This window comes from Camellia sinensis, chromosome 5, assembly GCF_055761805.1.
Source record: "Camellia sinensis isolate YWXY chromosome 5, ASM5576180v1, whole genome shotgun sequence".
Lineage (NCBI taxonomy): Eukaryota > Viridiplantae > Streptophyta > Magnoliopsida > Ericales > Theaceae > Camellia > Camellia sinensis.
Genome location: NC_138965.1, coordinates 192474885 through 192501235, shown reverse-complemented (window position 1 = coordinate 192501235; position 26351 = coordinate 192474885). Strand labels below are relative to the sequence as shown.

Here is a 26351-nt window from a genome sequence, read left to right as displayed (position 1 = left end):
CACTTTTTTTTCTTCTCTCTTGATTATTATTTCAATTGAAGCAACATTAATTGTGAGAAGTTTAATTTTCATGAAATTAATTAAAAACATAACAACACAGCTGTCAAGTGGTATTTTGTGTAATCTCTCTCTCATAAGTATGTAAGATGCATATGTTTGTGAGAAAAAGTGGCTCATAGTAATGTAACCATTATATAAAATATTTTATCAGCAGTAAATAAATGAATTTTGGTATCGAGATTGTTACTTTCTACTGTTCAAAAATACCCCCACCAAAAAAAAAAAAAAAAAGTTACTTTCTCAATTATTTCTTTTAATCTATTGGTGATGTGCTGTTACCCAACTTTAATTTTAGGTGAGAAACCTAGTCCCAAGTCTTTAGTAGTATGGCAATGAATTTCATGGGATAAACTAACCGACACCTTTAGGTCATGTTTGTTTGGGCGGACTGGATTAGCATTCCCATGACTAATAGTCCTAGGATTACGAATCCATTGGATTATATATCCTATCTTAACTAATAGTCAAGTTTAAAATAATTAGTCCGTACATCAATTGTTTAACCAAACATTAGATTAATAATTTTATTGGACTATTAGTCTAATCCTAAGCTCATGTCCACCCAAACAAACATGACCTTACTCTTATAATCATTTTAATTTTGGATAGTATATGTGTGATATCATAAATCTGCTCACTTAAATTGATAAAAAAAAATTCTAATACAAAACAAAGCACCACTAGTGTCATCCAATCGGTGAGTGCTGGCCTGAGGGTACTCCAATGATGAACCTAGAGCCGTTCTTTAAGAGAGAGATCAAGAACTCAGTGTTTATGAGGTGTGCAGACTCAGAGAGACATATTTTCCTTGACCGTCTGGTTGTCGCCTTGTAATAATTATTTTTTTGGTGTTTCCATAGTTGGGTTAGGCCTTTTGTGCTTAGTTGGGCCTTGCATTTCCGTAGTTGGGTTGGGCCTTGTGATTTCTTAGTACTTTGCTAGTCATTTTATAGATTCAATGTTGATATCTTGATTAGTGATGAGTATAATGTAGAATGAGATAAAAAGGACAAAATATTTTTTTTTTCAAATAACAACGTAGTTTTTGTGTAGAAGAATTTAAAGTTGATTTGTTGCCTAACAGAAATGAAGCATGGTAACATTTATGACTAGACCAAGTCAGTAGTTGCCCTACCACTAACAGATGCTTAAAGAATTAAATGACCCTACAAACAACTGATGTAGAAATAAAGAGCAAAGTTATGGGTCATGAAAAAATTTTCATAAAAATGATCAAGAAAGATTTATGATTTTTAGATTACCTTGATTAGTGTGTGGTGCTTTATTCCAAATGTAATCCAAAAGTCACAAAACTTTCATGATTATTTTCATGAAAGGTTTTTCATGATACCTAGCATTGCTGAGAAATAAGAGAATGTCTTTGGAAGAAAACATTATAGATCTCAAATTTTTTATTAAATAAATAATCAAATTTCTTACATGGGTGTGGGATTCATAAAATTGCGGACTTCAAACCCATGTAAGACATTTGATCATTTATTTGATAAAAAAATTGATATTTCTAACATTATCCTATTTTTTAATGGGTATACAGTCACATAATCTTTTTGATCCATATGATAATTTCTAATTAAAACAATGCTAGATATACAAAAAAAAAATTACCCAAAAAATTTACTAAACACTCACATGCGGTACCCACTCTCATACGAGTGTTTAGTAAAAAAATTGATAAAATATTTAAACTCTTTAACATTTTTGTTCTCAGCAATGGTAGAGGGCCCAAATTTTGTGGCTCAAATGTGGCTCAAATGGCCAAAACGACGTCGTTTTGAGTACAAAACAACATCAAAATGGCCAAAACGACGCCGTTTCGGCCATTTGAGCCACATTTGAGCCACAGAATTAGGACCCCCAAACATTTTTCTTTTGTTCTAGTTAAGAGTTTCTAGAACACATATAGGCAGTCTGCTTTGAAATGTTTAATAGGTGACTTATTTTTTTCCCTCTCTTTCATGCTTTCTTTGCATTTATTTCAAATAAAAGTTTCTGGAAGTTTTAGCGTTTGGTAGAATTTTGTAAATGTAATTTGAGAGTATGAGTTATATTTTAAGTTTGTGTGTTGTGGAATTATGATTTGAATGTAGAAAATTTATTTGGTAAAAAGTTTTGAAAAGAGTTTTGATTTGAGTGAAAAATTATTGATGTGACATTTGAAATTTGATATAAAAATTTACAACTCATACAACTCAAAATTATTTTAAAGCACATAAAAAATTTTAAAAATTTCAGAAAATATTTTTGTCGATTATATATCAATTGCAAAAAAAATATATATATATAAAAAAAAAATCACTATTCCGGTCAACCGGTCGGACGTCTCGTTTTGAAAAAAAAATTGAAATACGCGCTCGATTTAAACAAAATAGATAGAGCGTTTTGCAGAGCTGTGAAAAATTAATTCCACAGCTCCATCCAAACACCATACTCAAACTACCACGTTAAATCACATTTTGAAATCACAACCAAACACAATTTTTTTGGATTTCTAAAAGTATCCCCTTATTTGGGTTTTGGATTTTTTAAAATATTGCCTGTCAACTTCTCTTTTGTTGACAAAAACCCTAAACTGGATAGTGACGATGACAATAATTAGTTCATGAAAACCCTAAACTAGATTGCGATGACGGTATCTAGATCAAGAAACCTAAACCCCAAATCTCAAAAAACCTCCGAATTTGGACTGCTATGTTTAAGGGTTTGCAGGGAAGGAGAGAAGTAAGGGAAAGATATGAGAGAGAAAAAGGGAGGATAATTTGGTAATTTCACAAAAAAATAACCAATTTGTAAATGTTTTCAATCTTTCCCTGCAATAATTTTTTAGTCACCACTATTTTGTAATTATTATTTTTTTGGCTTCCCATTTATTAGTAACACTCTCAAAATAAAAAGAATTTCAAATTAGTTGGATAGTCAAAGATTATTTGCATTTTCATGGTAGAGCAACTTTACTATGTGTATGGTGCAAATTTTCCATATGTATAGTGCAAGTTCTCACTGTATGTCAGAATTGCACCACAAAAAATTTCATTTCTAGTGCAATAATTTTTTTACTGTTACATGTTTTTGCAATTTCCCCCAAAATAAATTCCCAAAAAGAGAGAAAATGGAAAAGAAAAAACAGAATAGTAATGATGATAGTGATAGTAATAAAACTTCTTTTGGATGCATTCATGCATGCTAGATGGATGAATAATGCATGGAATTGGCAACACATATTTTGATGGAAATTCAGAAGATAGAAATATGAAAGGGAAGGAAAAGATAAAAAGGAAGCTAAAATGGCTTATGATAAGAACATGCAAGTAGTCCATGCACACACGCACATTTACAGCAAAGAGAGGACAAGAAAACAGGCCTCTGAAAAATGTAATTGTAGTATCTGTTTGTTGTTGATCTGAAAAAGGGCAAAAAAAAAGAAACAAAAAAAAGAGAGAACTTTGGGGAAACCCCAAAAGCAGAAAAAGGGTCAGTGGTCCTGTAAGCTTTTTCTGCATTGTCCTAAAACGATGGGGTTTTAGAGGTAAAATTTGAAAAAAAAAAAAAAAAAAAAAGCAGATAAAATATAACCGAAACAAAAGTCCCATCGTTGGCCACCTCCCCACCAGCTCCAGCGACCCCCAATCCTTCCGACGACCCTCCCCCAATCGTTCTCCTCTTCCGGCAGTCCTCCCTAGCCGCACCTCCCCTTCCTTCATTTTCCTATTCCTTTCTTTCTTTCTTTTCCTTCTAGATCTATGCAAAACATAGAGAGAATATATATATATTTATAAATCAAAACAAACAAATATACAAACGATTTTACCCACAAAAAAAAAAACTTTGAAATCACAGAAGTGGGCTTAATTGAGAGAGAAAAGGAGTTTGCTTTATATGGTTGCTGCAATTAAAAAGTGGGTTTAATGTGGATTTAAAAGTTAGAGAGAGAAGTGGGATTGCTTTGCAATTTTTAGAAAATAAGGAGGAGGAGTAATTATTTCATGGAAGTTGGAATTTATGATAAGATTTACAAGATTCTACAAGATATTGTAATTACAAACACATGGAAGGATAGGGATTTAACTACGGAAATTACAAAAAAAAAAATATACATTTCTTAAATCCTTATATGACCACCCCGTTAATTACATCAGATAAATGTGTGAATCTAAATAGATTATCAATAAGATGTATGTGTGAAATTTAAAGAAGAATTGAGAGAGAAATCTGGAAGGACGAAGACGAAAATCTCTCTTTAAACCAGAAGAGAGAAGACAATGGAGGGTTATCTGCTGCTGCTTCTTCTTGTATGTTTTTTATTTTTATTTTTATTTTTATTTTTATTTTTTTGAAGTTTTGTCCCAAAACGACTTCGTTTTGGGAAAAGTTTGCAGAGAATCTGGACTCCTAGTAGTAGTAGTCTCGAAGCTTAGGGAGACTGAGACCAGAGAAAGACTCACTCTGACTATGAGAGAGAGAGAGAGAGAGATATGGTAAATGCAATGCTAATGAACAGTAGAATCTGAGAGTAGTACTGTATACATGTCATTGCATGTCTGCCGTTGGTATCTGGAGTTACTGAATTCACCTGTCCTCTCCTTCCAATTGGTCACTTCTCTCCCCTCCTTCATATGTAATTACATTACAAACCAATAGGTTTATAAAACCGACCGTGATTGGTAATTTGAAAATCAACCTCTGAAACGTTCAAAACTTTTAAAACGACGTCATTATGGAGGTTTTTTATATTCTCTTACCGGTATAATAATATTTCGGACTATTCGCGCTCTCACGCATTTTTCTTATAAAACACACACATGCACACATATAAAATGCAGAAAAGGTTTGGCTTCCCGCTGTTAAGTTTGTGGATTCATTACAGATCTTATTTTGATAATTTAAATTGTCAATATGTAAAACTCATCAAATATTATATAATTATAAATAATTATGTTGATCAGATATCGATAGTTATATGATCAAATCAATTTTATATAAAAAAAATAGATGGTTAAAAAATAAACAGTTGACAAAAATTTGATCTAATGAAATAACTATTAATATCCGATCAACGTGATATTTTACATACATATAGTACTTAACGAGTTTTATACATTGAACGGTTCGAATTATCGAAATGAGACTCGTGATAAGCCTTCACGGGTCCAACAATACCTTCCAGTTCGATCATGAATGGGAGGGAAGACAATCCCAATGCAAAAAATTTACTGATTTTTTTTCTATTAAAATTGTGCTTGTATTCAGACAATGTGGAGACAAACTATTTTTAAAAAAAATAATTCATTATTCAAAATAGTAATTTTTTATAACTAGAAAAAAGCTTTTTTTTTGCATGATTACGCTAACAACTTGCTTTTACAGATTATGAAAAGATGTATTATACAAAATTTTAAATCTCTTAAGTTAATAATTTAAAATGTTATAATCATAAAAATTAACTTACAAGTAATAACAAATGGAACAATAAAACCTCCTAACTATCTTTTTACATAACAATGAAATGACTAGAATTACTAATTGAAATATATTACTGATATCATTAAAAACTGTTAATTGTCTTTATAGTTAATTAATAAAGAAGTTAGTTGTTAGGTGATTAGAATTTTTAAAATGTGAGATATAATTTTTAAAATCTCAAAGGATAATTAATATTTTAAGGAAATTTTAAGAGTATCTTTGTAATTTACTCAAATTATTAATACAAAAGTAAATACATAATTATATAAATAAATTAGATTTTTAAAAAATTAAATTCTATTAATAAATTTAATAAAATATTTGTTATTCTTATAATTTCTGTGTATACTTTTTTTTTTTTTTTTTTTTTTTTTTAAAGATTCATACGTATACTTCTGTGTTGTGGTAAGTTTCTTTGTTCCATAACCACAAAAGTAACTTTAATCAGATTATCGAACTGGCACTTCCAACAGTTCAAAAAAAAAAAATATGGCACTTCCAACATTAATGCACAACAGAACCATGGCTTTCATTATACTGTTTGTCTTGTCGCTCTCCCCATCTCTCTCTCTCTCTCTCTCTCTCAAAACATCACAGACACAAATAGACAGTGACCAGTCTTAGGTACCAACAAAACGACACCTTCACATGCATCAAAACAGTAAAGAACCAAGGCCTACATTTCCATGTTCCTCTTCATCATCATCTTGATCATTTTCTTCTTCATCACAAACCTCACACAACAAGAAGTCCTCACTGTGAGGTGCATGGCCATCTCCAAATGCCCTAACATGGTCTTTCAATGACCTCTTGTGCTTGAAATCTGATCCACATATACAAAACCACAGCTTCCCACAATTCTTCTCATGAGTCCTCCAATCCCCTCTCACCGCAAAGGGCTTCCCGCATTTGCGACACCCGAATGGCTTCGTGCCGTGCTTTCGCTTGTAATGTGTCTGGAGTGTCCTGAAATCCTTCAATGGCTTTGATCTTGGGTGATCTATGTTGTTCCTGCAACCCTCTGCACAGCAATAACATGGTAGTCTCAGCATTGATGAGGCTGGTTTTGTTCCTCTTAGAGATTCTGGACCCTTTCTGTATTGCGATCCGTGGCCCCACATATGCATCTAGAAAATCATAAATAACAGAAAATTATAAGAAAGAACATAGCAAAGATTCATTAAAAAAATGATTTAGTGCACGAGATTTTTACTAAAACAAGAAATGCACGGCAAGGTTTCTTTCCTAAGCAACATATGTAGAGAATAAATATAAGAAAGTGATACGATCAAAAAGAAGAACTCTGCCCCGTTTTTAATTGGCCTGTGCTAGTGGACGGTGAAATTGATTTCCTGAATTAGTTGGTCCAGTAAGCTAGATAGCGTGTCATCAAAAAAAAAAAAAAAAAAAAAAGCGGAAGAAGAAGAAGAAGAAGAAGAAGAAGAAGAACATAACAAACATAACTATGTAGAGCATCAAGACAAGAAAATTAGAAGAACAAAGAAACATATGTATGTAGTAGATAGAGCATAATTACAAGAAAATAAAGAAAAGGAAGAACATAACAAACATACATGTGTAGAGCATAACTACAATTAGAAAAAGAAGTTAACAGACATAAATTCATATGTAGTTGTGTCTGTGTATTACAGTTAGGAGTAAGGACCTTCCGTAAGCATCAAAGGAACTACTATACAATATCAGAATGGAGGAAAATCAAGAACAAAAACAATTAAAATATAATTATTGGTATAAATTTATATATATTGAATTTGTTTTCTTATATATGTATTCAAAACAGAGAGAGAGAGAGATGGACATTAAGCAATAATGTTTTTGGCCTTTGTCTTTTCTCTTGTAATTTGGACAGCATAGCAGTACCTATTGTACTTGTGATTTTGCATAAATAAAATTTTCTTTCACCAACCCAAAAACTAAATTTAAAAAAAAAAAAGAAAGAGCAGAGATTGATGAAGGTGTTATGTTACCTGCATGTTGTTATATCTATTGAATGTTTTGTTGCAGACAGAGCAAGAGAACTGTGTGGGGCCAACAAGAATTTGAGCAGGGGTAGGAATCCAGTATTGGCCCTCTGCAAGAACAACCATGTTACGACTACTACTATTAGGGTTGCTAGAGCTACTAGATGGTGGACCAATATGAAGAGCAATTGTGACATCATCATCATCATCATCATCAACATCATCTTGGTGAGTAGCAGTAGTAGTATTTTGAAAACTCTGAGGCTGCTGGATGGAGGAGTAAGGAAGATAGTTGTTGGAGGAGGGTTTTGAGAGGTGGTGGTGTTGTCCTGGAGGACGAAGAGAGAGAAGAGTGGATTCTTCATCTTCTTCGTCAGCTTCCAAACAGGCACTCTCACTTGAGGATATGTGTGTGCAGGACATTGTTGTAATATAATTATATTGGAGAGAGAGAGAGAGAGAGAGAGAGAGAGATTTGGGGGTTTGTTGAGAAGGTAAGTGGGGACGAGAAAGGCAATAAATAAAGAGTATTTTTGTTATATGGAAATAATTTCTATATAAAAATAATAATATATTTTTCATCTTCTTCACTCCAAATTAAAATATCAATCTTAGCAATGCTACATATTTTTTTTTTAAAAAAAAATACTAAAAAAATTATATCAATAAATCACATTCATATTAGATTAATTTTAAATTTAAACCATACATTATTCTTGAAATAGTTTTTGAAGTACGGATTCTCAATGCATAGCATACTCATGGTCTTTATAGTTTGTCTTTTGTGTCAATTTTTTTTTTCATTTTTTTTTATTGATTTTATCTTTTAATTTCTTACATTATAACAATTAAGTCTAATTGATAATATTGTTTAAAAATTAATTTTTTTCTAACAAAACCTACGGCGCATGACTCCAAAGAATTGATAGCACCTAATAGAAGTTGAACATGAGATCTGGGCTTGATCCCAAGCTGCACCCACTAGACCAACCTCTTAAATTTTTTAATATAGTGTTTATACTCAGTATTTACTTCACAAAATTTAAACCCAAAACAAAGAAGCCAAATTAAGTCAGACACATTTGTCCATTTGGGCTCAGATTTTGACTTTAAGGCCAAGTTTGGCAACACCAAAATAATTCATCTTTTTATCTTTTTATCTTTTTTCTATTACATCACCTCTCTATTTTTTTGCACATCTTTTCGTAAAAAGACAAAAAATACACTTATTTAGATCATCTCAAACAACCCCTAAATGAATTTATGTTCCATAGAAAAAAATTGTATGAAATAATCCATAATGCGGGTTTGAAATGTGGGGTTTTCATTACCCTCTTATTTAACAAGACATTTAAATTCGTACTTTAAAACTTATTTTTAAATTAACTTTTTGGATAACTAGGCAGCATTTGTGTTTTATTTGGAGAGAGAGAGAGAGAGAGAGGCCATGTTGGGGAATTCATGATATTTGGATTTTGGAGAGTTTGGAAATGGAGGAGACACCATGATGGGGAATTTATGATGTTTGGATTTTGGAGAGTTTGTGAATTCATGATATTTGGATTTTGGAGAGTTTGGAAATGGAGGAGACAATGGATCAGCAAAGGTGAAAGAGGTGGGAGATAAAAATACAAAACTTTAGATACAAGAAAAAAATACTCAGATTTTTATCATGAATATTGATGTATAATATAATTTTAATTACATATAATAAGACTTACATTTAAATTGAACTTCATCCCTTCAATGTGTTTTGTAAATTTTTTCCTAAGTAAATTTCTCCTAACGCTTTGGATAAAAATATGCATGTCCCTTATTATATTTCAAACACTCAATATAAATATAATGAATCTTACTGTTAAATCCAATCACAATAAAAGAAAATACCCCATGTCAATTGCCTCACAGCACCCAAAAATTCCTCATCCCTATATGCTCACTCCCCAATCAACCTTTTTAACACCTATCCCTCTATCTCTCTCTATATAATATATAAGTGACCTGAATTTGTGTGCTTCAAATGGCTCAAAACGACGTCATTTTACATTCAACATGACATCATTTTACATTCAAAATGACATCGTTTTGGGTGTTTCGAGCCATTTGAGCTAAGAAAATTTGGACTACCTAGCATTGTTGAATATATAAATACATGTGATACGTTTATAATTGTGCATCTGAATTTTTGGATAATTTAATTAATGATGATTGAATTTGAAAATTGTTTAACAGTGTTTTAACAGTTACAAGTTTTATGAGTATTCTGAAAAAGTAAAAAAAAAAAAAAAACATGACAAAATTTCTGAGTTGTCTATTTTTATAAATACTGGTGATGGCCCCAAACCGTGATGCGCTGATAATTTTACATCTAAGATTTTGCACAATTTAATAAATTTTACAAACAATGACAATGGCTCAATTTATAACCGATTAGCAGTTGTTTAATTATAACTGTGTAGCAATTATTTTGTGGATATTATTAAGGAAATAAGTAAATTATAAATATATCTTTTGAAATTTGTTTAATATATAGATTGTCCATGTAATTTACATACTTCTTTAAAAAAATTATTATTCAATAGAGTTGATAAAAATAAATAAATTTTTCTAAGGTAAACTACTAATAAATCTTAATAACTGAATTTAATTCTTATCAAATCCTATTGAAAATAAATCCTAATAAAATTATTGCTAAAAATAATTTTTGTGACGATTTTTTGCATATATCGCTAAAAATTGATAATTAGTGACTTTTTTGTCACGGTTTCTATAAACAGTCGCTAAAACTTACAATTAGTAACATTTTTCTGTGACGATTTTTAAACTGTCGCTGAAAGTTGAAAATTAGTAATATTTTTTGTGATGATTTTTTTGAATTGTCGCTAAAATTTATAATTAGTAATATTTTTTATGATAAAATTTTTAAACTATCGCTGAAAATTAACAATTAATAATTTTTGTAACAGTGTTTGATGAAAAATGTCATTAATTATCGTAGGATCTATTGGATAACAAGTCCAACTATTAAGACCTACACATAAATTCTTTAATTTTCTAACCATGTTAATTGACTTAATGGTTAATGAACGAAAATGATTATATGTTATACAATATTAGAAAATTTTAAGGGAACCAAGGGGTTTTAGCTTAATAGGTTGGCCCTTTAGTCATCAAGTCTCTACTAAAGGTGAGGTCTTGAGTTTCATTCTTAGAAGTGGAATGGAAAGACAAGATTTTTTTAGAAGGTGTATTAGTGCGAGTTTTAACTCTCCAACAGTGCTAATTTAATAATTACTTATTGACTTTCGCCGATTAGGAAAAAGAATAAAAATTTCTAGAGACATAACATAATTTCTATGACCGCAAAGGTAATTAATATTTTAAGGAAATCTCCATATGGTGTGTTTGTAATTTAAAAAAAAAAAAAAAATTTGACAACTTCTTAAATTATGTATATTATATAATAAAATATAGATATAGATATAGATATAGATAACAAAGTGGGAATAATAGAGATGTATACATGTGGACATGCATGTAGAGTTTAGTTTACAACTGTATAATGGGAAGGCGTGGTGGTGAGAACTGAGACTGAAACTAAGAGTGAGTGTGATACTCTCTTTCCAACTTTTTTTTTTTTTTTTTTTTTTTTAGCGTTAAAGGAGACTGTGAAAGAGAGATGTGTTGCAATATAAAGATGGAAGACATTACACTGCAGAATGCTAACCATGAAGTCATCATCCCTCTCCCTCTCCATCTCCATCTCCATCTCCCTCCATCAAAATACATACATGTATATATATATACACACAACAAACAAACAAACGGCCTTTATTCACATGCACGATTGCCAATTTATCAAACTGTCACTCTCTGATTGGACTGCTTTGCTTGCATGCCTTGGAATGCATTCCTCCTCATATTATCAAGGTCATGCTTGTCATGTCAATGTATATATTTTTTTGGGATATCTATGGAAAATTTATTATAAATTCATGAAAATATTTATAATTTTAATTATTAATATTTATAAAATTTATTATTTTTTTGTAATTATTTTTCAAAATTTCAATTGAATTGTAATTTTCTCATGTTTTTTCAGTAATACCACATATTTAAGATGTGTTTGAATCATAAATTTATGGGTAAATTACATTGACACCTTTTGAAATTTTTGTTTATTACAAATTCCCCTCTCATGTTTGAAAATCGCTGATATCATGTCTTAAAATTATCTAAATGACTATTTTGCCATTTTTCCTACCATTTTTCTTCTTATCGTCATAACTACATTTTACAATTTTTCATCGTTAAATTCTACATAAACATATTCTTATTGAATGATGATATACAAACATAAATTTTATATAAAATTTTCAAACACAATAATACAGCTTAATGGTCACCTTTCACTTTAAAACAAAACACCGATAAACATGATTTATATGTACAATAACATCACTATCACAATATTTTTATGATATTTTTTGTGTAAATTTTTATATATTAATAGAATTTTTCATTTTTATTTCTACCGTCATTTTTCTTTCTCGTCTATTCACCCACATTTATTACAGTATTACCAACACCGTCATTCACATTTATTACAATATTACTGAATTTTTGTATTTTATATTTTTTGTGTTTGGTGAATTTAAAAAAAAAATCACAAAATATTATACTTCTTAAGTATATATAGATTAAGTGCATCTAAAAAAAAAAATTCTTAAAATATTTTTAAAAATCAATAAAAATAAAATAAAAAAACACCAAAATTAACAAAAACTTAATTTTTTGTGAGTTAAACCAAAGAATGTGATTGTTATTTCTCTTGAAATAACATGAACAAAATATCAACATTATTTTATTATTTTATATGTATAAAGGCTAAGGAACAAATATGTCATTTTAATCTGACAGGAGGGTAAGTGTAATTTTTAAACGTGAAAGAGAAATTTGTATTAAACAGAAATCTCAGGGGGTGTCAATGTAATTTACCCTAAATTTATATATAAATTTAAAAAAAATGGATACTTACGTGTAGGTCCTAATAAGTGGATTTATTGTCTAATAGGTCATATGAAAAAAATTGATCATAAAAAAAGTCACTAATTGTAAGTTTTAGCGACAATTTATAAAAATATGACAAAAAAAGTCACTAATTATCAATTTTTAGTGACATACATAAAAAATTGTTACAAAAAATTTATTTTTAGCGATAATTTTACCAAGGTTTATTTTCAATAATACTTGATCGGAATTAAATCCAACTATTATGACCTATTAATAGTTTACCCTTAAAATATGAATAAAATATAGTTACATTTTACCCATCTTTTTTTTGTCTTTTTAAATTCCTATTCAAATTCATAATCTAAACATAATTTAAATAATTCTTATTCAAAATTATATCTAAAAATTTCAATGACTTGTGTTCATTCAGTTTCACCATACAAACACATTGTGGGTAAAATTTGAGACACTTTTATGAGTTAATAGAATTTTTAATTTGTTAGTTAAATTTTTTTTTTTAAAAAATCTATAATTAGGTCATAGTGAAAGATAAGGAGTAATAAAATAGTAATATGCAAATAGAAAGTTCATATCATATTTTTATGTAAACTTTTAAAAGCAAAAGATTCATTAAGATATTGTAGGTGTTTGGAAAGTGAGTTTTTTTTTTTGTAAATTTTTTAGTTGTAGGATATTATTAGAGAAAAATAATTTTATGTTTGAGAAGATAGTTGAATTTTTTTGTAGTTGGATGTGATATTTTTGAGAGAAAAAATGAAATGATTATGGGGTTTGTTGTAATATTTTGTTTGGATTTGTTTTTTTTTAATTTTGTAACCAATTTGTCTTTTAGTGAAAAAAATCAAAAATCTTCCTTCCCAAACACCCCTAGTGACGTCATTTTTTTTTTAACGAATTTTATGTAAGCATTGTGGTGATTTAGCATCTTTCAACAAAAAAAAATATATATATGTACAAAAAGTATACTGTTAATGAGTGTCTTATAAATAGAAATTGATTAACAATCTCAAAATGATTATACATATTGTTTATGGTATGCACTTCCAAAAAAAACAAAAAATGTACAACCATTTTAAGTACTGTTGGCTACATATTTTGTAAAAGCCAGTTACAGTTCGACACGGGGCGTAGTAAGGGTAATAAAGGAAGGTTATTCAAGCCTTTAATCCTGATCGTACACGTGGCAATAAATATTGGTCCTCACATGATCTGAGTAACACTAGATCAAATAACGGGATGCAAGATGACGTGTCTTCAACGGTTACTCATATTCAAATCCAAGTACAAGAGGGAAACTCAACTGCCAGTAATGGCGTAATGGAGCTACTTGTAAGGAAGCATGATCAGCGATCATGGAGGAGCAGTTCGACGGTTCGAAGTGCAGTTCGAAGGTCATCACTGACGAGTATAAATAGCAGGACAACCCCCAGAAAAACGGACGGACTCAGATCATACAAATCAGTCATTTACTTCATATATTTTCTTTTCCAGTCTTTTACATTTCCAGTCTTTAAATACCTGTTCTTTAAATACCAGCACTTTAAATACCCGCACTGCACTTCGATTCATAGGAATAGTTTCAAGTAGATTCAAGTAGATTGCTGTTGTAAACCTCTCCGAGGCTGAGTTCGAACCATTGTAAGTGTTCATTTTTTATGAAATACTTCAATTGTTCTTCATATTACTGTTTTCTCTCTTAATTTCTCCTAAGTCAAGCCACCAGTAAAAGTCCTCTTCATTGAGGCTGAAAAGAACTAAAACACAATCGTCTGATAATTGGTTGGCAATCACAATTTCTGTAAGGACTGATTGATCCTTGCTGGCACGCTCGCATTCACAAAAATACCCTTCGAAAAGCCAAAAAGCCAACATATATTTTTGGCACGCCCGGTGGGACTTAATTAAAAATGGCTAGAAGAAGACGACAAGGAGAAAATGAACGCTTCGAAGAAGGCGTAGAAGGAGAGGTAGAAATACCAAATCCAGAGGATAATGTGGTAACACATCCTGTGGAAACTCCTATATTGTCAGAACCTATGGTCGAACAAACCAGTACTTCTGGACAAGAACCATATGTTCATATTATTGGACAAAACCAAGGAATTGGACCGTCCACTGTACCATTTATTCAACAAACAAATCCATGGGATGGTTTAGTAAATGCCATGGGACAACAATTAATGAATACAATGGAAAGGTGGGCAACATCCTTTTTGGATCGAATGAATAACCACCAACCAACAAACACAAGACACACAGAGGAAGTCGTAAATGTCCCCCAACAAAGATTGGCTAGAGAAAAACAGCCTATGCAAGTTAATGGACATGCTAATGGTCAAACTAGTACCCAAAACTTTGAAAGACCATCACCTCAGTCTTGGTATGAACCCATTTCAAGGCCTGTAGCAGGCCAAAATGCCTCAGTACTTAATAATGAAGCAACACAAGCTGGTGGATCTGGCCAAGTACAAGAAATTGGCATAAGAACGGTTACAAATCCCATGTTCGAAGCCATACCTGGCACAAGGGGGTACACTAATCCCTTATTCGAATTTACACCCGGGGGGTTCGAGGGTTTTCCTACAAATGGTAGAGACACAACACCTGTTCCAGCACCTTTTGCAGGTCCTTTCGCAGGTCATGCTCAAAGGGGTTACCCATACCCTCAACAGCAACCTGCACCGCAAGGACAACCAGCCCCAAATTTACCACCTTATGGACCAAGAGGACCACAAGCACAAGTTTGTCCACCAAATCCTGTGTTTGCTCCTCCAGTAGTGGTTCAGCAGGCACAAAATATGGTCCCAAGAGACCAGATTGCTGATATTGTTAGGGAGATATGTGGACCAATGGCTCGGGGGGTCCAGACTCCTATATACAGAAAACCATACCCAGAATGGGTAGATAGGGTATATGAATACCCAAGGGGATTCAGGATACCAGATTTTACCCTTTTTTATGGGACTGGAAATCAATCAACGATAGAACATATTGCCAGGTTTGCTGCTCAATGCGGTGAATTTACTAACCATGACTATATGAAACTGAGATTATTTCCAAATTCCCTAACAGGGGGAGCATTTGTATGGTACATCAACCTTACACCTGGCTCCATTCAAAATTGGCAACAAATGGAAGAGGCATTTCATGCCCAATTCTTCCAATCAGAGCCAGAAGTATCTATGGAAGATTTGGCTAGATTGAGTCAAAGGCCTGAAGAAAAGGCTACTCAGTTTATTGCCAGATTTAAAAGGGCTCGAAATAAATGTAGAGTCATCCTGCCAGAGCCAGAATTCGTCAGATTGGCTCAAAATGGTTTAGAATTCAGGCTTCGAAAGAAGTTTGATTCAACTGAATTCAGAGATTTGGTCGAACTGACCTATAAGGTGTCTCGATATGAAGCATTATTAGAAGAGGAACAAGATCGAAATAATGCATCATATAAAACATATTATAGAGATCCTAATTATGAAATAGATGCAGCAGAGATTGTAGGCAAAGAACCTGTAGTCTGTGAAGCATTAATTCGTAAGGATACAACTATAGACCAGCAGTTTAAAAAGAAAGACTTTCACAGAAAATACTCTTTCGATTTAACAAAAGCAGATGACATCTTTGATCATTTGCTCGCGGCTAATTTCCTTAAGTTGCCTAAAGGAGTAAAACTACCATCTCCAGATGAACTGAAAGGAAAAGTATACTGTAAATGGCATAATTCTTGGTCTCACTCGACTAAAAACTGCATTGTTTTTCGAGACAGGATCCAAGAACATATTCGAAAAGGAAGTTTGAAGTTCTCAGCTAAAACAGAAAAAGCCATGGGAATTGACAGTGATCCGTTTCCAGAAGTTGGAGAAGGCACAGCTAATGTGGTTGTACCAAACTTCCAGAATCTATCTCTGCAAGAGTTGGAAGAGGTCAACGTGCAAATGCATACTGCCAACCAGATAACTGCTAAGAAGGAGGCTAGAAACCCACCAGCTATTGGACAAGGTTTCTCACATCGGGAGGAGCAATCTGACGAAGAAACACTAGATGACAACTCCTTGGAAGCAGCAGTGATGCAGAGAATGTGCCCCAGGTGCAGACTCAGTTACAAGTGGTTGAAGGGGCTTCCAACTGATGGGAAGCAATACTACAGGGATGTTCAAAGACATCCCAAGTCAACCATTGCTTACAACAAAAGGCCGTATCCGGCTAGTGATAGGCAGAGACCACCAGTGGTTGAGCCTGTGGTGAACAGAATGCATGACAAAGGCAAGAAGCTCTTGCATGAATCCAGGCCACATAACTATTATAGAATGGAGAGTAGCCATTCTGAAAGAAAACTGGAGAGAGGTTCAGTTCATGGAATCAAAGCCAGAGATTGGCCCCCCAGACCAGTTTCACGCAGGACAGAAAATGGTCACCCTTATCAGAGGTTTGAACCAGATTCAAAACATGAGGACAAAACCAAGCACTTACCTTCACGGCCAGTTTCGAAGATGGCTTCGAAGGTGGAAAAGGGCAGTTCAGCGTCTGAATTAGCAAGTTCTTGGGTACCTGGAGTCCCAGACTGGTTTGTAATGCAAAACAAACCTAGAGAATTGCCTGTTCGAGGAGCTGTTGTAAACCAAGGCAGGATGATCAGGCCTCCCATGGTGGCTCCGAATAACTGGGTGCTGCTTAAACACCCAAAGACAAGGGAATCAGACATGGTCCCAGTCATCTCAAGATCACAAAGGAGGAAAATTCAGCGCAGGTACACCCAGTACCAGAAAGATCTGAAGGAAAGTGAAGAAAATTTTTCACCAGTCAAAACGGAAGGAAGGAAGAACCCAAAGTCAGACCATGCTCCAAAGCCGGTTCCACAGAGCAAAGTGGTCTGCAGCCGAGAACAATTGGCTAAGGTTCATGCCGAACTAACAGCCAGAGAGAAGTCTAGTTTAGTTGGATTGGAGAAGACTCTGATGGAGACAGATAGCGAGACCGAAGAAGAGAGTAGCGTGAGCCAGAAGAAAGAGGTCGTGGAGGAAGAGATGTTCGAAGCCTTCATGGCTGAGCAAACGTTTCTGACTGAAGAGCCAGTTGAGAAAGATCCTTCGAAGGGGTCAGCTAGCAATGACTGCATTATGCAGGATGTTTCTGAGGGAGTTAACCAAAGTAACCAAGAGGGGGAACAAGTACAGCCGGCCATTCAGTTTGGCTCGTTTCCCCCAGTATCAGTGAACATGGTACACATACTACCACAAGAATTTCAAGCTGGAGATGAGAATCAAGAGGGGCAGGAAGCTGACCTAGTTCAGATCTCTAGTGAAGACTCACAAGCAAGTATAGTGCAAGATAACTTCGAAATGGTCATCCCGATGGAAGATGGATATGAGAGCGAGGAGGTGGTAAGCATCAATCTATCGTATCCATTTGAGTACCCTTCGGATTCGATGACGCAGCACGTCAGGCCTTTGTACATCAAGGCTTTCTTTGATGGGATACAGCTGAACCGAGTCCTGGTAGACAATGGGACAGCAGTAAACCTACTCCCGAAATCTTCTTTGAAGAAATTAGGGAAAAAGAATCCCAGGTTGATACCAACCAGCACAACCATTGCTGGTTTTGCTGGAGATAAGCAAATGGCTCAGGGGATTCTACCCATTAATTTAAGTGTGGGAACCAGGGATTGTATGACAGCATTCTTCGTAATCGACAGTAATGCTAAATACAATGCTTTGCTTGGAAGGGACTGGATCCACACTAACAAATGTGTGCCTTCTTCTTTACATCAGAAAATCATGATGGCCTTAGGCAATGGAGAGACAGAGGAAATCGATGCAGATCCTCAACCCTTCATAGCCTGTGCAGACTTTGCGGAGGCTAAATTGTATATTGAGGGAGTGTCGCCGCTCAGTATACTGATGAAAGATGGCAATTCAGCCGAAGTGACGGCTGATGAGGAAGTGGCACACTTGAAGCACTTAGTTCAAAAAAGTGCTGGTGAAGAGGTTGTCCTTAGAGATGACAATGATGCCTGGTTATAGGCAAAGAGAGGAACCACAGGAAGCCAGATCCTTGGCTTTGGTTAAATTTTCAGCATTGGATATAAAAGCAATAGTCCAGAAAGTTCAGGAGCAAGAGAGAGAGGCCATGATAATTGGCTGCGAACAGCAGCAGCAACAGGCTAGAGTCTTGACTCTTGGTAAGTACTGTGCCTTGGACATTGAAACAAAAGTCCAGGAGATACAGGAAGAGGAAGCCTTGTGGACAGATTTTGTCTATGAGGAGGAGGACAAAGATATTGAATTGAAGAACCTGGGGGTAGAACCAAGCTCGAAGATCACTTCAAAGGTAATAGAAACCAGAGGGAGTTCTCATGCACAAGACCCTTTAGAAGAAGTAAATCTAGGGGAAGGTTCTGTACAACAGCCCACTTATGTAAGTGCTTGTTTGAATGCTCTGGACAGAAACCAGCTTTTGGTTGTTCTGAAGAAATACAAAGATTGCTTTGCATGGTCTTATAATGAACTACCAGGATTGGACAGGTCATTAGTGGAACATAGGCTCCCTATGAAGCCTAATTTCAGGCCATATAAGCAGAAACCAAGAAGGATGAGTCCAGAAGTAATTCAGAAGGTCAAGGAAGAGATCCTTAGACTCCTCAAGGCAGGTTTTATTAGAACAGCCAGGTATGTCGAATGGCTATCTAATATTGTGCCTGTAGTCAAGAAGAATGGCAAAATGAGGGTATGTATCGATTTCAGAAATTTAAATCTGGCAACTCCCAAAGATGAGTACCCTATGCCTATAGTGGATTTGCTGGTGGACAGTTCAGCAGGTCACCAAGTCTTGTCAATGATGGATGGGCATTCCGGCTATAACCAAATCTGCATTGCAGAGGAAGATATCCACAAGACAGCATTCAGATGTCCTGGGAATATTGGCACCTTTGAATGGGTTAAAATGCCATTTGGTCTAAAGAATGCTGGAGCTACATATCAAAGAGCCATGAACACTATCTTTCATGATCTTATTGGAGGATATCTGGAATGTTATATTGATGACATTGTGGTTAAATCCCAATCCATGAAAGAGCACCTGTTTCACTTAGAAGTAGCTTTTGAAAGGATGAGGAAGTTCAAATTAAAGCTTAATCCTCTTAAATGTGCTTTTGGTGTATCATCTGGAAATTTCTTGGGCTATGTTGTTCACAAGAAAGGAATACAGATTGATCAGAATAAAGCCAAAGCAATCATTGAAGCCAAACCCCTATCAAGTAAGAAAGAATTACAAAGGTTCCTTGGACAGGTTAACTTTCTTCGAAGGTTCATTTCTAACACTGCAGGGAAAACTAAAGTATTTTCTTCCTTGTTAAGGCTGAAAGATGAAGAGGAATTTGTGTGGACAGCAGAGCATCAAATTGCTTTCGAAGGTATCAAGGCCTACTTGGCTAATCCTCCAGTGCTGATGCCACCAAAGGGGAACAAGCCCTTGAAGTTGTACATAGCTGCAGCAGAGGATTCATTGGGAGCTTTCTTAGCCCAAGACAATGAAGAAGGCAAGGAGCAAGCTATTTATTACCTTAGTAGGTTTTTAAATTCTTGTGAATGTAAATATTCAGCTGTTGAAAAGCTGTGTCTTGCTTTGTATTTTGCTGCAGTAAAATTAAGATATTATCTTTTGCCTACAACTGTCTTGATAATTGCAACCACAGATTTGGTTAAATATATGTTATCTAGACCAATGTTGAGGGGAAGAATTGGCAAATGGATACTTGCCTTATCAGAATTTCATTTAGAATATGTCCCCCAAAGGGCAGTAAAAGGGCAGGTTTTAGCCAATTTCTTGGCAGATCATCCATCTCAAACAGAGAGCCAGGAGATAATGGAACTTGGTATGACCAGTGTTGAGCCATGGCAAATGTGGTTCGATGGGTCGAAAGCAAATGGGTTAATTGGAATTGGTATTGTAATCAAGTCTCCACAGGGGACAGAAACTACCCATGGTTTTAGAGTGGATGAAGCTACCTGTTCCAATAACCAGGCTGAATATAAAGCCTTAATTATGGGACTAGAGATTCTTATTGGATTACAAGTACATACAGTTGACATATTTGGAGATTCTCAATTGGTGGTTAACCAAGTGAAAGGAATTTTCAAATGTCAAAGCATAAGTGTCCTGCCATATTATGTTGTTGCATTACATTTGCTTTCTCAGTTTCAAATAGCAAATGTAACCCATGTTCCAAGATTCTTGAACAATAGAGCCAATGATGTGGCTCAAAAAGCTTCGAACTTCAAGAGAAGGGATAATACCCAAAGGGACATAAGCCAAACAACATATCAGAGATTAATACAACCTTTGAATAAAAGGAATGTAATCTTGGAAGTCAATCATAATGACTTACAAGAACAAGACTGGAGGCATCCAATAATGCAGTACTTGGCTGGTCCATCTTCGAAGGCTAGTAGAAAAGTTAAATTGCAGTCTATGCAATATATGATATATGGTAATGCTCTCTACAAAAGAGGGGGAGATGGCTTATTGTTAGAATGTCTAGGCCCGAAAGAAGCATTAACAGCCATGGCTGAGGTTCATGAAGGCATCTGTGGTGCTCATCAACCTGGTGTAAAAATGAGATGGTTGCTTCGAAGGCATTCCTATTATTGGCCAACCATCCTTAAAGACTGCATAGAATATGCAAAGGGGTGTCAGGCATGTCAAAAGCATGGCACAATAAGGCACGTGCCCATAACTGACCTACATGCAGTAGTGAAGCCTTGGCCATTCAGAGGGTGGGCCATGGATATGATGGGAAAAATACACCCACCTTCTTCGAAACATCATTGTTTCATTTTAGTGGCCACTGACTACTTCACTAAATGGGTCGAAGCTAAGCCATACAAGGCTGTAGACCAAACAGAGGTTATTGGTTTTATTAAAGATTTGATCCATAGATTTGGCATCCCACAAACCATAACAGTTGATAATGGAACTGTGTTTGATGGGAAGATGGTGAAGGCTTTTGTGGCAGAATTTGGAATTAGCCTTGTTAATTCCACACCTTATTATGCACAAGCTAATGGTCAAGCTAAGTCATCCAATAAGTCCTTGAAAAAAGGAATACAAAAGGTTGTGGATGACAATCCCAGGGATTGGCATAACCTATTATTGGATGTTCTGTGGGCATATAGAACCTCACCAAGGTCAAGCACAGGAGTCACTCCCTATGCCTTGGTGTATGGACATGATGCAGTCTTACCAATAGAGATTAATGTTAAATCTTTGAGAGTAAGATGTCAAGATCAATTGAATCCTGAGCAATATCATCAAAGTATGTGCTTAGAATTAGAAGGCATAGATGAAGCCAGAATTTTGGCATTAAATAGCATTCTTTTCCAAAAGAAGAAAGCAGCCAAGAATTATAATAAGAAAGTCAAACACATTGGCTTTGATGAAGGTGATTTGGTATGGAAGACAATACTCCCAATTGGGATTAAAAGCCATAAGTTTGGCAAATGGTCACCTAACTGGGAAGGTCCATATCAAATTCATAGGGTTCTGCCTTTTGGAGCATACCATTTAAGAAATTTGAATGGTTATGTACATCCCAAAAAGATTAATGGCAGATATTTAAAACCTTATTTTCCAACCATTTGGGAAACACAAGGGATAGAGTGAACACCATATGCAAAAACATAAGCTTGCTCAAATGATATACAGAATATTTTGCTTTCATAAAGAATCAAATACATTGTGCCACAAATTGGCCCAAAAATCATTACAATGCTTTAATTGTTTTTGTATAATAGCTTTTCTATTGCTGAGGGAAGGAAATAATTGGATAGCCACAGCCATGTCTTCTTTTCGATTAGCCAGCCCTTGATTGGTGATGTGCAGTTTCTTATCAGTTCGAACCAAGGCTTGATTTACTGCGGCTAACTCCTCTTCGAGCTGAGCTTTTTTCTCTAGAAGTTGGACTCGAAAGTGGGAGGCAGAAGAGTGTTGTTCTTTCAGAGTTGATACTTCAGTATGCACATGAGAAACAAAACTCTGGTCCTTATCCAGCTTATCATCCGCAGCTTTAGCAGCATGGCAAATGTTGAGATAGAAATCAATAGTAGCTGCAGCCTGAGATAGATGACTCAAGACATTCATTGCAGACTGTTCAGCAATATTACAGCATTGAAGGAACCCATTCCTGATGATAGGCCTTTGTAGAGCCTCGAAGGGGATCCTTGAAAAGGAAGTCAACAGTTGCAAGCATGTGTCCAAATCTACTGAAGGTACAAAAGGCTTGTTGCTGGAGGAAGGAGAACTCTCGAAGATTTCCAATAGGGAGTCAGCCAAGGCTAATGGCTCAGCTTCAGCAGTAGAGGTGGGAGAGGTAGAAGGTATGTCAAAGAGACTAGCTAGTCTTCCTTAAAAAATGTCTACCTCATCCCTTGACATGAAGGGCATAGAGAGTGCTGTGGTGGAAGACGCAAAGGGCTGCATAGGGATGGGAGAAACAGGTGGAGCATCTTTGGCAGCCTCTATGGTCTTGGCCACCAGCAAGTCAAGAGAAGAGGGGCTGGAAATGGGCATTGGTGATGAGCCATGAATTGAAGAGCTTCCAGTGTCCTCCTCTGTGGAAGAATCAACTGCCATTGGGAATGGAGCAGCAGTTGGAATTTCTGTCGAGGACGGAGCAAGGCTCGAAGGAAAAGTAGTCTGAAGTAGGTCACGAGCCAAAAAAGGGAGGTATGGCTTTAATCCAAGAAAGAGAGAGGCAGGAATACTGGGACTTAAAGAAGGTACGCCAAATATAGGCTTTTGAAGTGGAAGCATGATTTGAACAACCCTGACACCCTGCATTTGATCAACCTCAACCGAAATTGAGGAAGGCCTCATTGGAAAGGTGAGTGCAGTAGTTGTCGCTGCAAAAGGAGGAAATGCAGAACAATGTTAAACTTCAATACCACAAGCTGACAAAAGTAAAGAATAACAGAGGTATGAAAGAAATTACTTGTTCCAGAGGCGCTAGTACTGATGGGAGAACTGTGGAAAGAGTAATGTCCAGCAGTCTGCTGCCTTCTTACCATTTCCCCTTGTGTTGCATCGGCAGTAACAGCTTCCTCTCTTAGCATTTGTTCTTGCCATCTTTTCTTGGCCCTCTCAAATACAACGATTGCCTTGGAATGTTCTTGTTCGACTGCCTTGGCAGCTGCTTTATGAGTAGGGTCCTCAACATGGTCAGTAACAGGAACAGTCATTCTCTTTCTCTTCTCCCTCGGCAGAGACACAACCAATTCTTTTCCAATCTCCCCTTCTTCAGATCGAGATGAAGATACAGCTACCTTTCGTCTCTTTGTTCTTTGTAAGGGCACTTCCTCCTCTAGCTCAACCTCTCTTTCTTCTTCAAGAGATTCAGGTACTTCAGGAGGAAGGACTAGTCTCCTTTTTGTTTTTTGTTGTTGTTTCTTCTTGAGAATAGCTAAAGTCTCGGCTCTCTTGGGGAACTCTTCTTGTGGAGACCCTACACCAAAAGCATGAGTATAAGGAAACCAACAAAAGATTCAGGAATAAAAGGGGAGGAGAAGAACTTGAAGATACTCACCCTTCTTCGAAGCAGCTCTAGTAACCCTGGCTGGAAGAGGTAAAGTGGCAGGAGTGGTGGTGACAACTTCAGGAGGGGGAGAAGTGTTCTGGGCTGTTGCTGACTTATCCTTCGAAGGCAATCCCAACCCCACTAACAAGTCATGAGGGTGTGCAGAGAGGCGCACTTCCATATTGGCTGTCCACCAGTTCTTAAACCTTTTTAAAACTGAGCCAAAGGGGTGAAAGGGGATAAATTGGAATTCACTCAATTCCTTCAGTAGTCTGAGTACTGCTGCCTCTGGCTTGGATTTGGGTATTCTCAAATCCCTGGCAGTGAGATAGACATTTGAAAGACTGCAAAGAGGAACAGGTATCCCTTGAGAGAGCCCAAATTGCCTTGCAAATTGAGAAGGGCAGTATACCTCAGATATGCATTTATAGGCTCGAGGGTTCAGAGTGCCAATGAACAGCTCCCTTGGTAATAATATAGAGGCCCACATATCTTTGTGGGGAGAAGTGGAACATTCCTTGTCAGCCAGAAAAGATTGTAGCCAGGTTGGCCCTCTATTGGCTTCGAAAGGACAAAAGAAGGAAGCAGATGGAGAGATAGGAAGTTGATAAAAGAAGGTAAAATAATAAGCAAATGAAGCAGGGTAAAGGGCAATCCTGGCATATTTTTCCCCGTAAGTACTAGGATCCTGAACAAGGAATCCTAAACACTTGGGATGTAGGTCAGTGAAATAAGCAAAGAGCCAGAGTTGGAGCACCCAGAGAGGACCTCCTTGGTTAGCATCGAGGGGTTTTTCGCAAAATTGGGAGCAGGTTCTGTAGACATGACCTAGAAGATAAGGAGCAAGAGCGATATGTTTCTTCAAGACAAGTGCCTTCGCAAGTGGAGCAAACTCAGGCATAATCCTCTGAGATGAGGTGCAAAAGAGGAATTTGCATAACCAGTATAATATGAAGGAGAAAAATTCTCTGTCCCGCACAGGACCTTCTCTCTTATTTTCAGCCTTTACGAAGTCACTATAAGAAGAGTTTAGGGCTGGAAGAGAAAATTTGACAGGAAGGTCTGGATAGTTGGGAGTAAAAAGAGAACCATGGGGTGAAAGCCCTAGGAGATGGCAAATATCAAGAACGGTGGGGGCCATCATACCGCACCGAAACTGGAAGAAATTGAAAGCCATATTCCAAAAACATAAGGCAGCAGGAATCAAAAAGGGGTCTTCAGGAATAATGAACCTGGAAAGTCGAAGGGCATCAAGGATATAAAGCTCTTGCAGGTCATCTTCCCTCGCAGGCACCACTCTGTCATACCATTCCTCCCATTCAGTCCTCAATGTCGGCCAGCAACGATGAGGACGATTTACCCTCCAACTTCCCCAATCAAGCCTTCCTTCGTAGAGAAGGAAATGGTCCTCCAAACGAGGGTACAGAGCTGGGAGTTGAGCAGGAGCTTCCCGGAAGATAGGACCTAGGATGTACTCCTGTTTGTTGCTGTGGCGAGGAACGAAAAGACGACCATCGATGTTACTTGATTCGCCAGATGTCAGCTTGCTGATTTCTTCATCGATACAATATTTCAAAGCCATGGTAGGGCTCATATGGTCGCCAGCAAGTACTTTTAGAGAAGAGGGATCCATTGGTAGTAAGCAAAAGAAGAGCAAAGAAGATCAGAAGAACCAGTAGAGAGAAGGGTTTGTAAAAGGCAAGAGATTTCGGAACACCAAACGAAAGGGTTTTAAAACCTTTGTGTCCGAAATTATACCCCGTAAGTCGTTAAGTACTAAAAGTACGAATGCGAGGAATTTCTTCCAAATTGGTAGTTTTGGAGGGAAGAGCTTATTCCGGGGATTGGGGCCAGCTTCGAAATGAAATATTTGGCTTCGAAAACAAGATCTTGGCGTCAAAAAATCAAATAACAACGGCTTCGAAATACATAAGTCAGCTTCGAAGCCTAGTATATGCTTAAAGGTGCTAAATTGCTTGATTATGGGTCTGTTTAGGGGTTATAAATCAAAGTAACGACCTTCGGAGCAAACCCTAGTATTCTCTGAGTATGAGAAGCGCTGTTCAGAGCTTACTACATGCTTAAAAATGCCTAAATGCTCAAAGTATTGGTCTACTTCAAAAATCCAAAGACCCGTTCGAAGGTTATCAGTCAAAATGACAACATTCGAAGCAAGCCCTAGCACTTTTTAAGGAAGAGGGGCACTGTTCGAAACATCCAAGACCAATTATTGGTTT

The 26351-nt window shown here is 35.8% G+C and overlaps 1 protein-coding gene across 1 annotated transcript; it reads right to left on the bottom strand.

Annotated features, from left to right (window-relative positions):
- Nucleotides 1-6042: 6042 nt before the first annotated feature.
- LOC114285647 (zinc finger protein WIP6) lies at nt 6043-7994 on the bottom strand. The gene is made up of 2 exons (XM_028228706.2): nt 7527-7994; nt 6043-6665 (listed from the first exon to the last, which is right to left on the bottom strand). Exons 1-2 carry the CDS (start codon nt 7941-7943, stop codon nt 6192-6194), a joined length of 891 nt encoding a protein of 296 aa, XP_028084507.2. The 5' UTR covers nt 7944-7994; the 3' UTR covers nt 6043-6191.
- Between the last annotated feature and the right edge of the window lie 18357 nt (nt 7995-26351).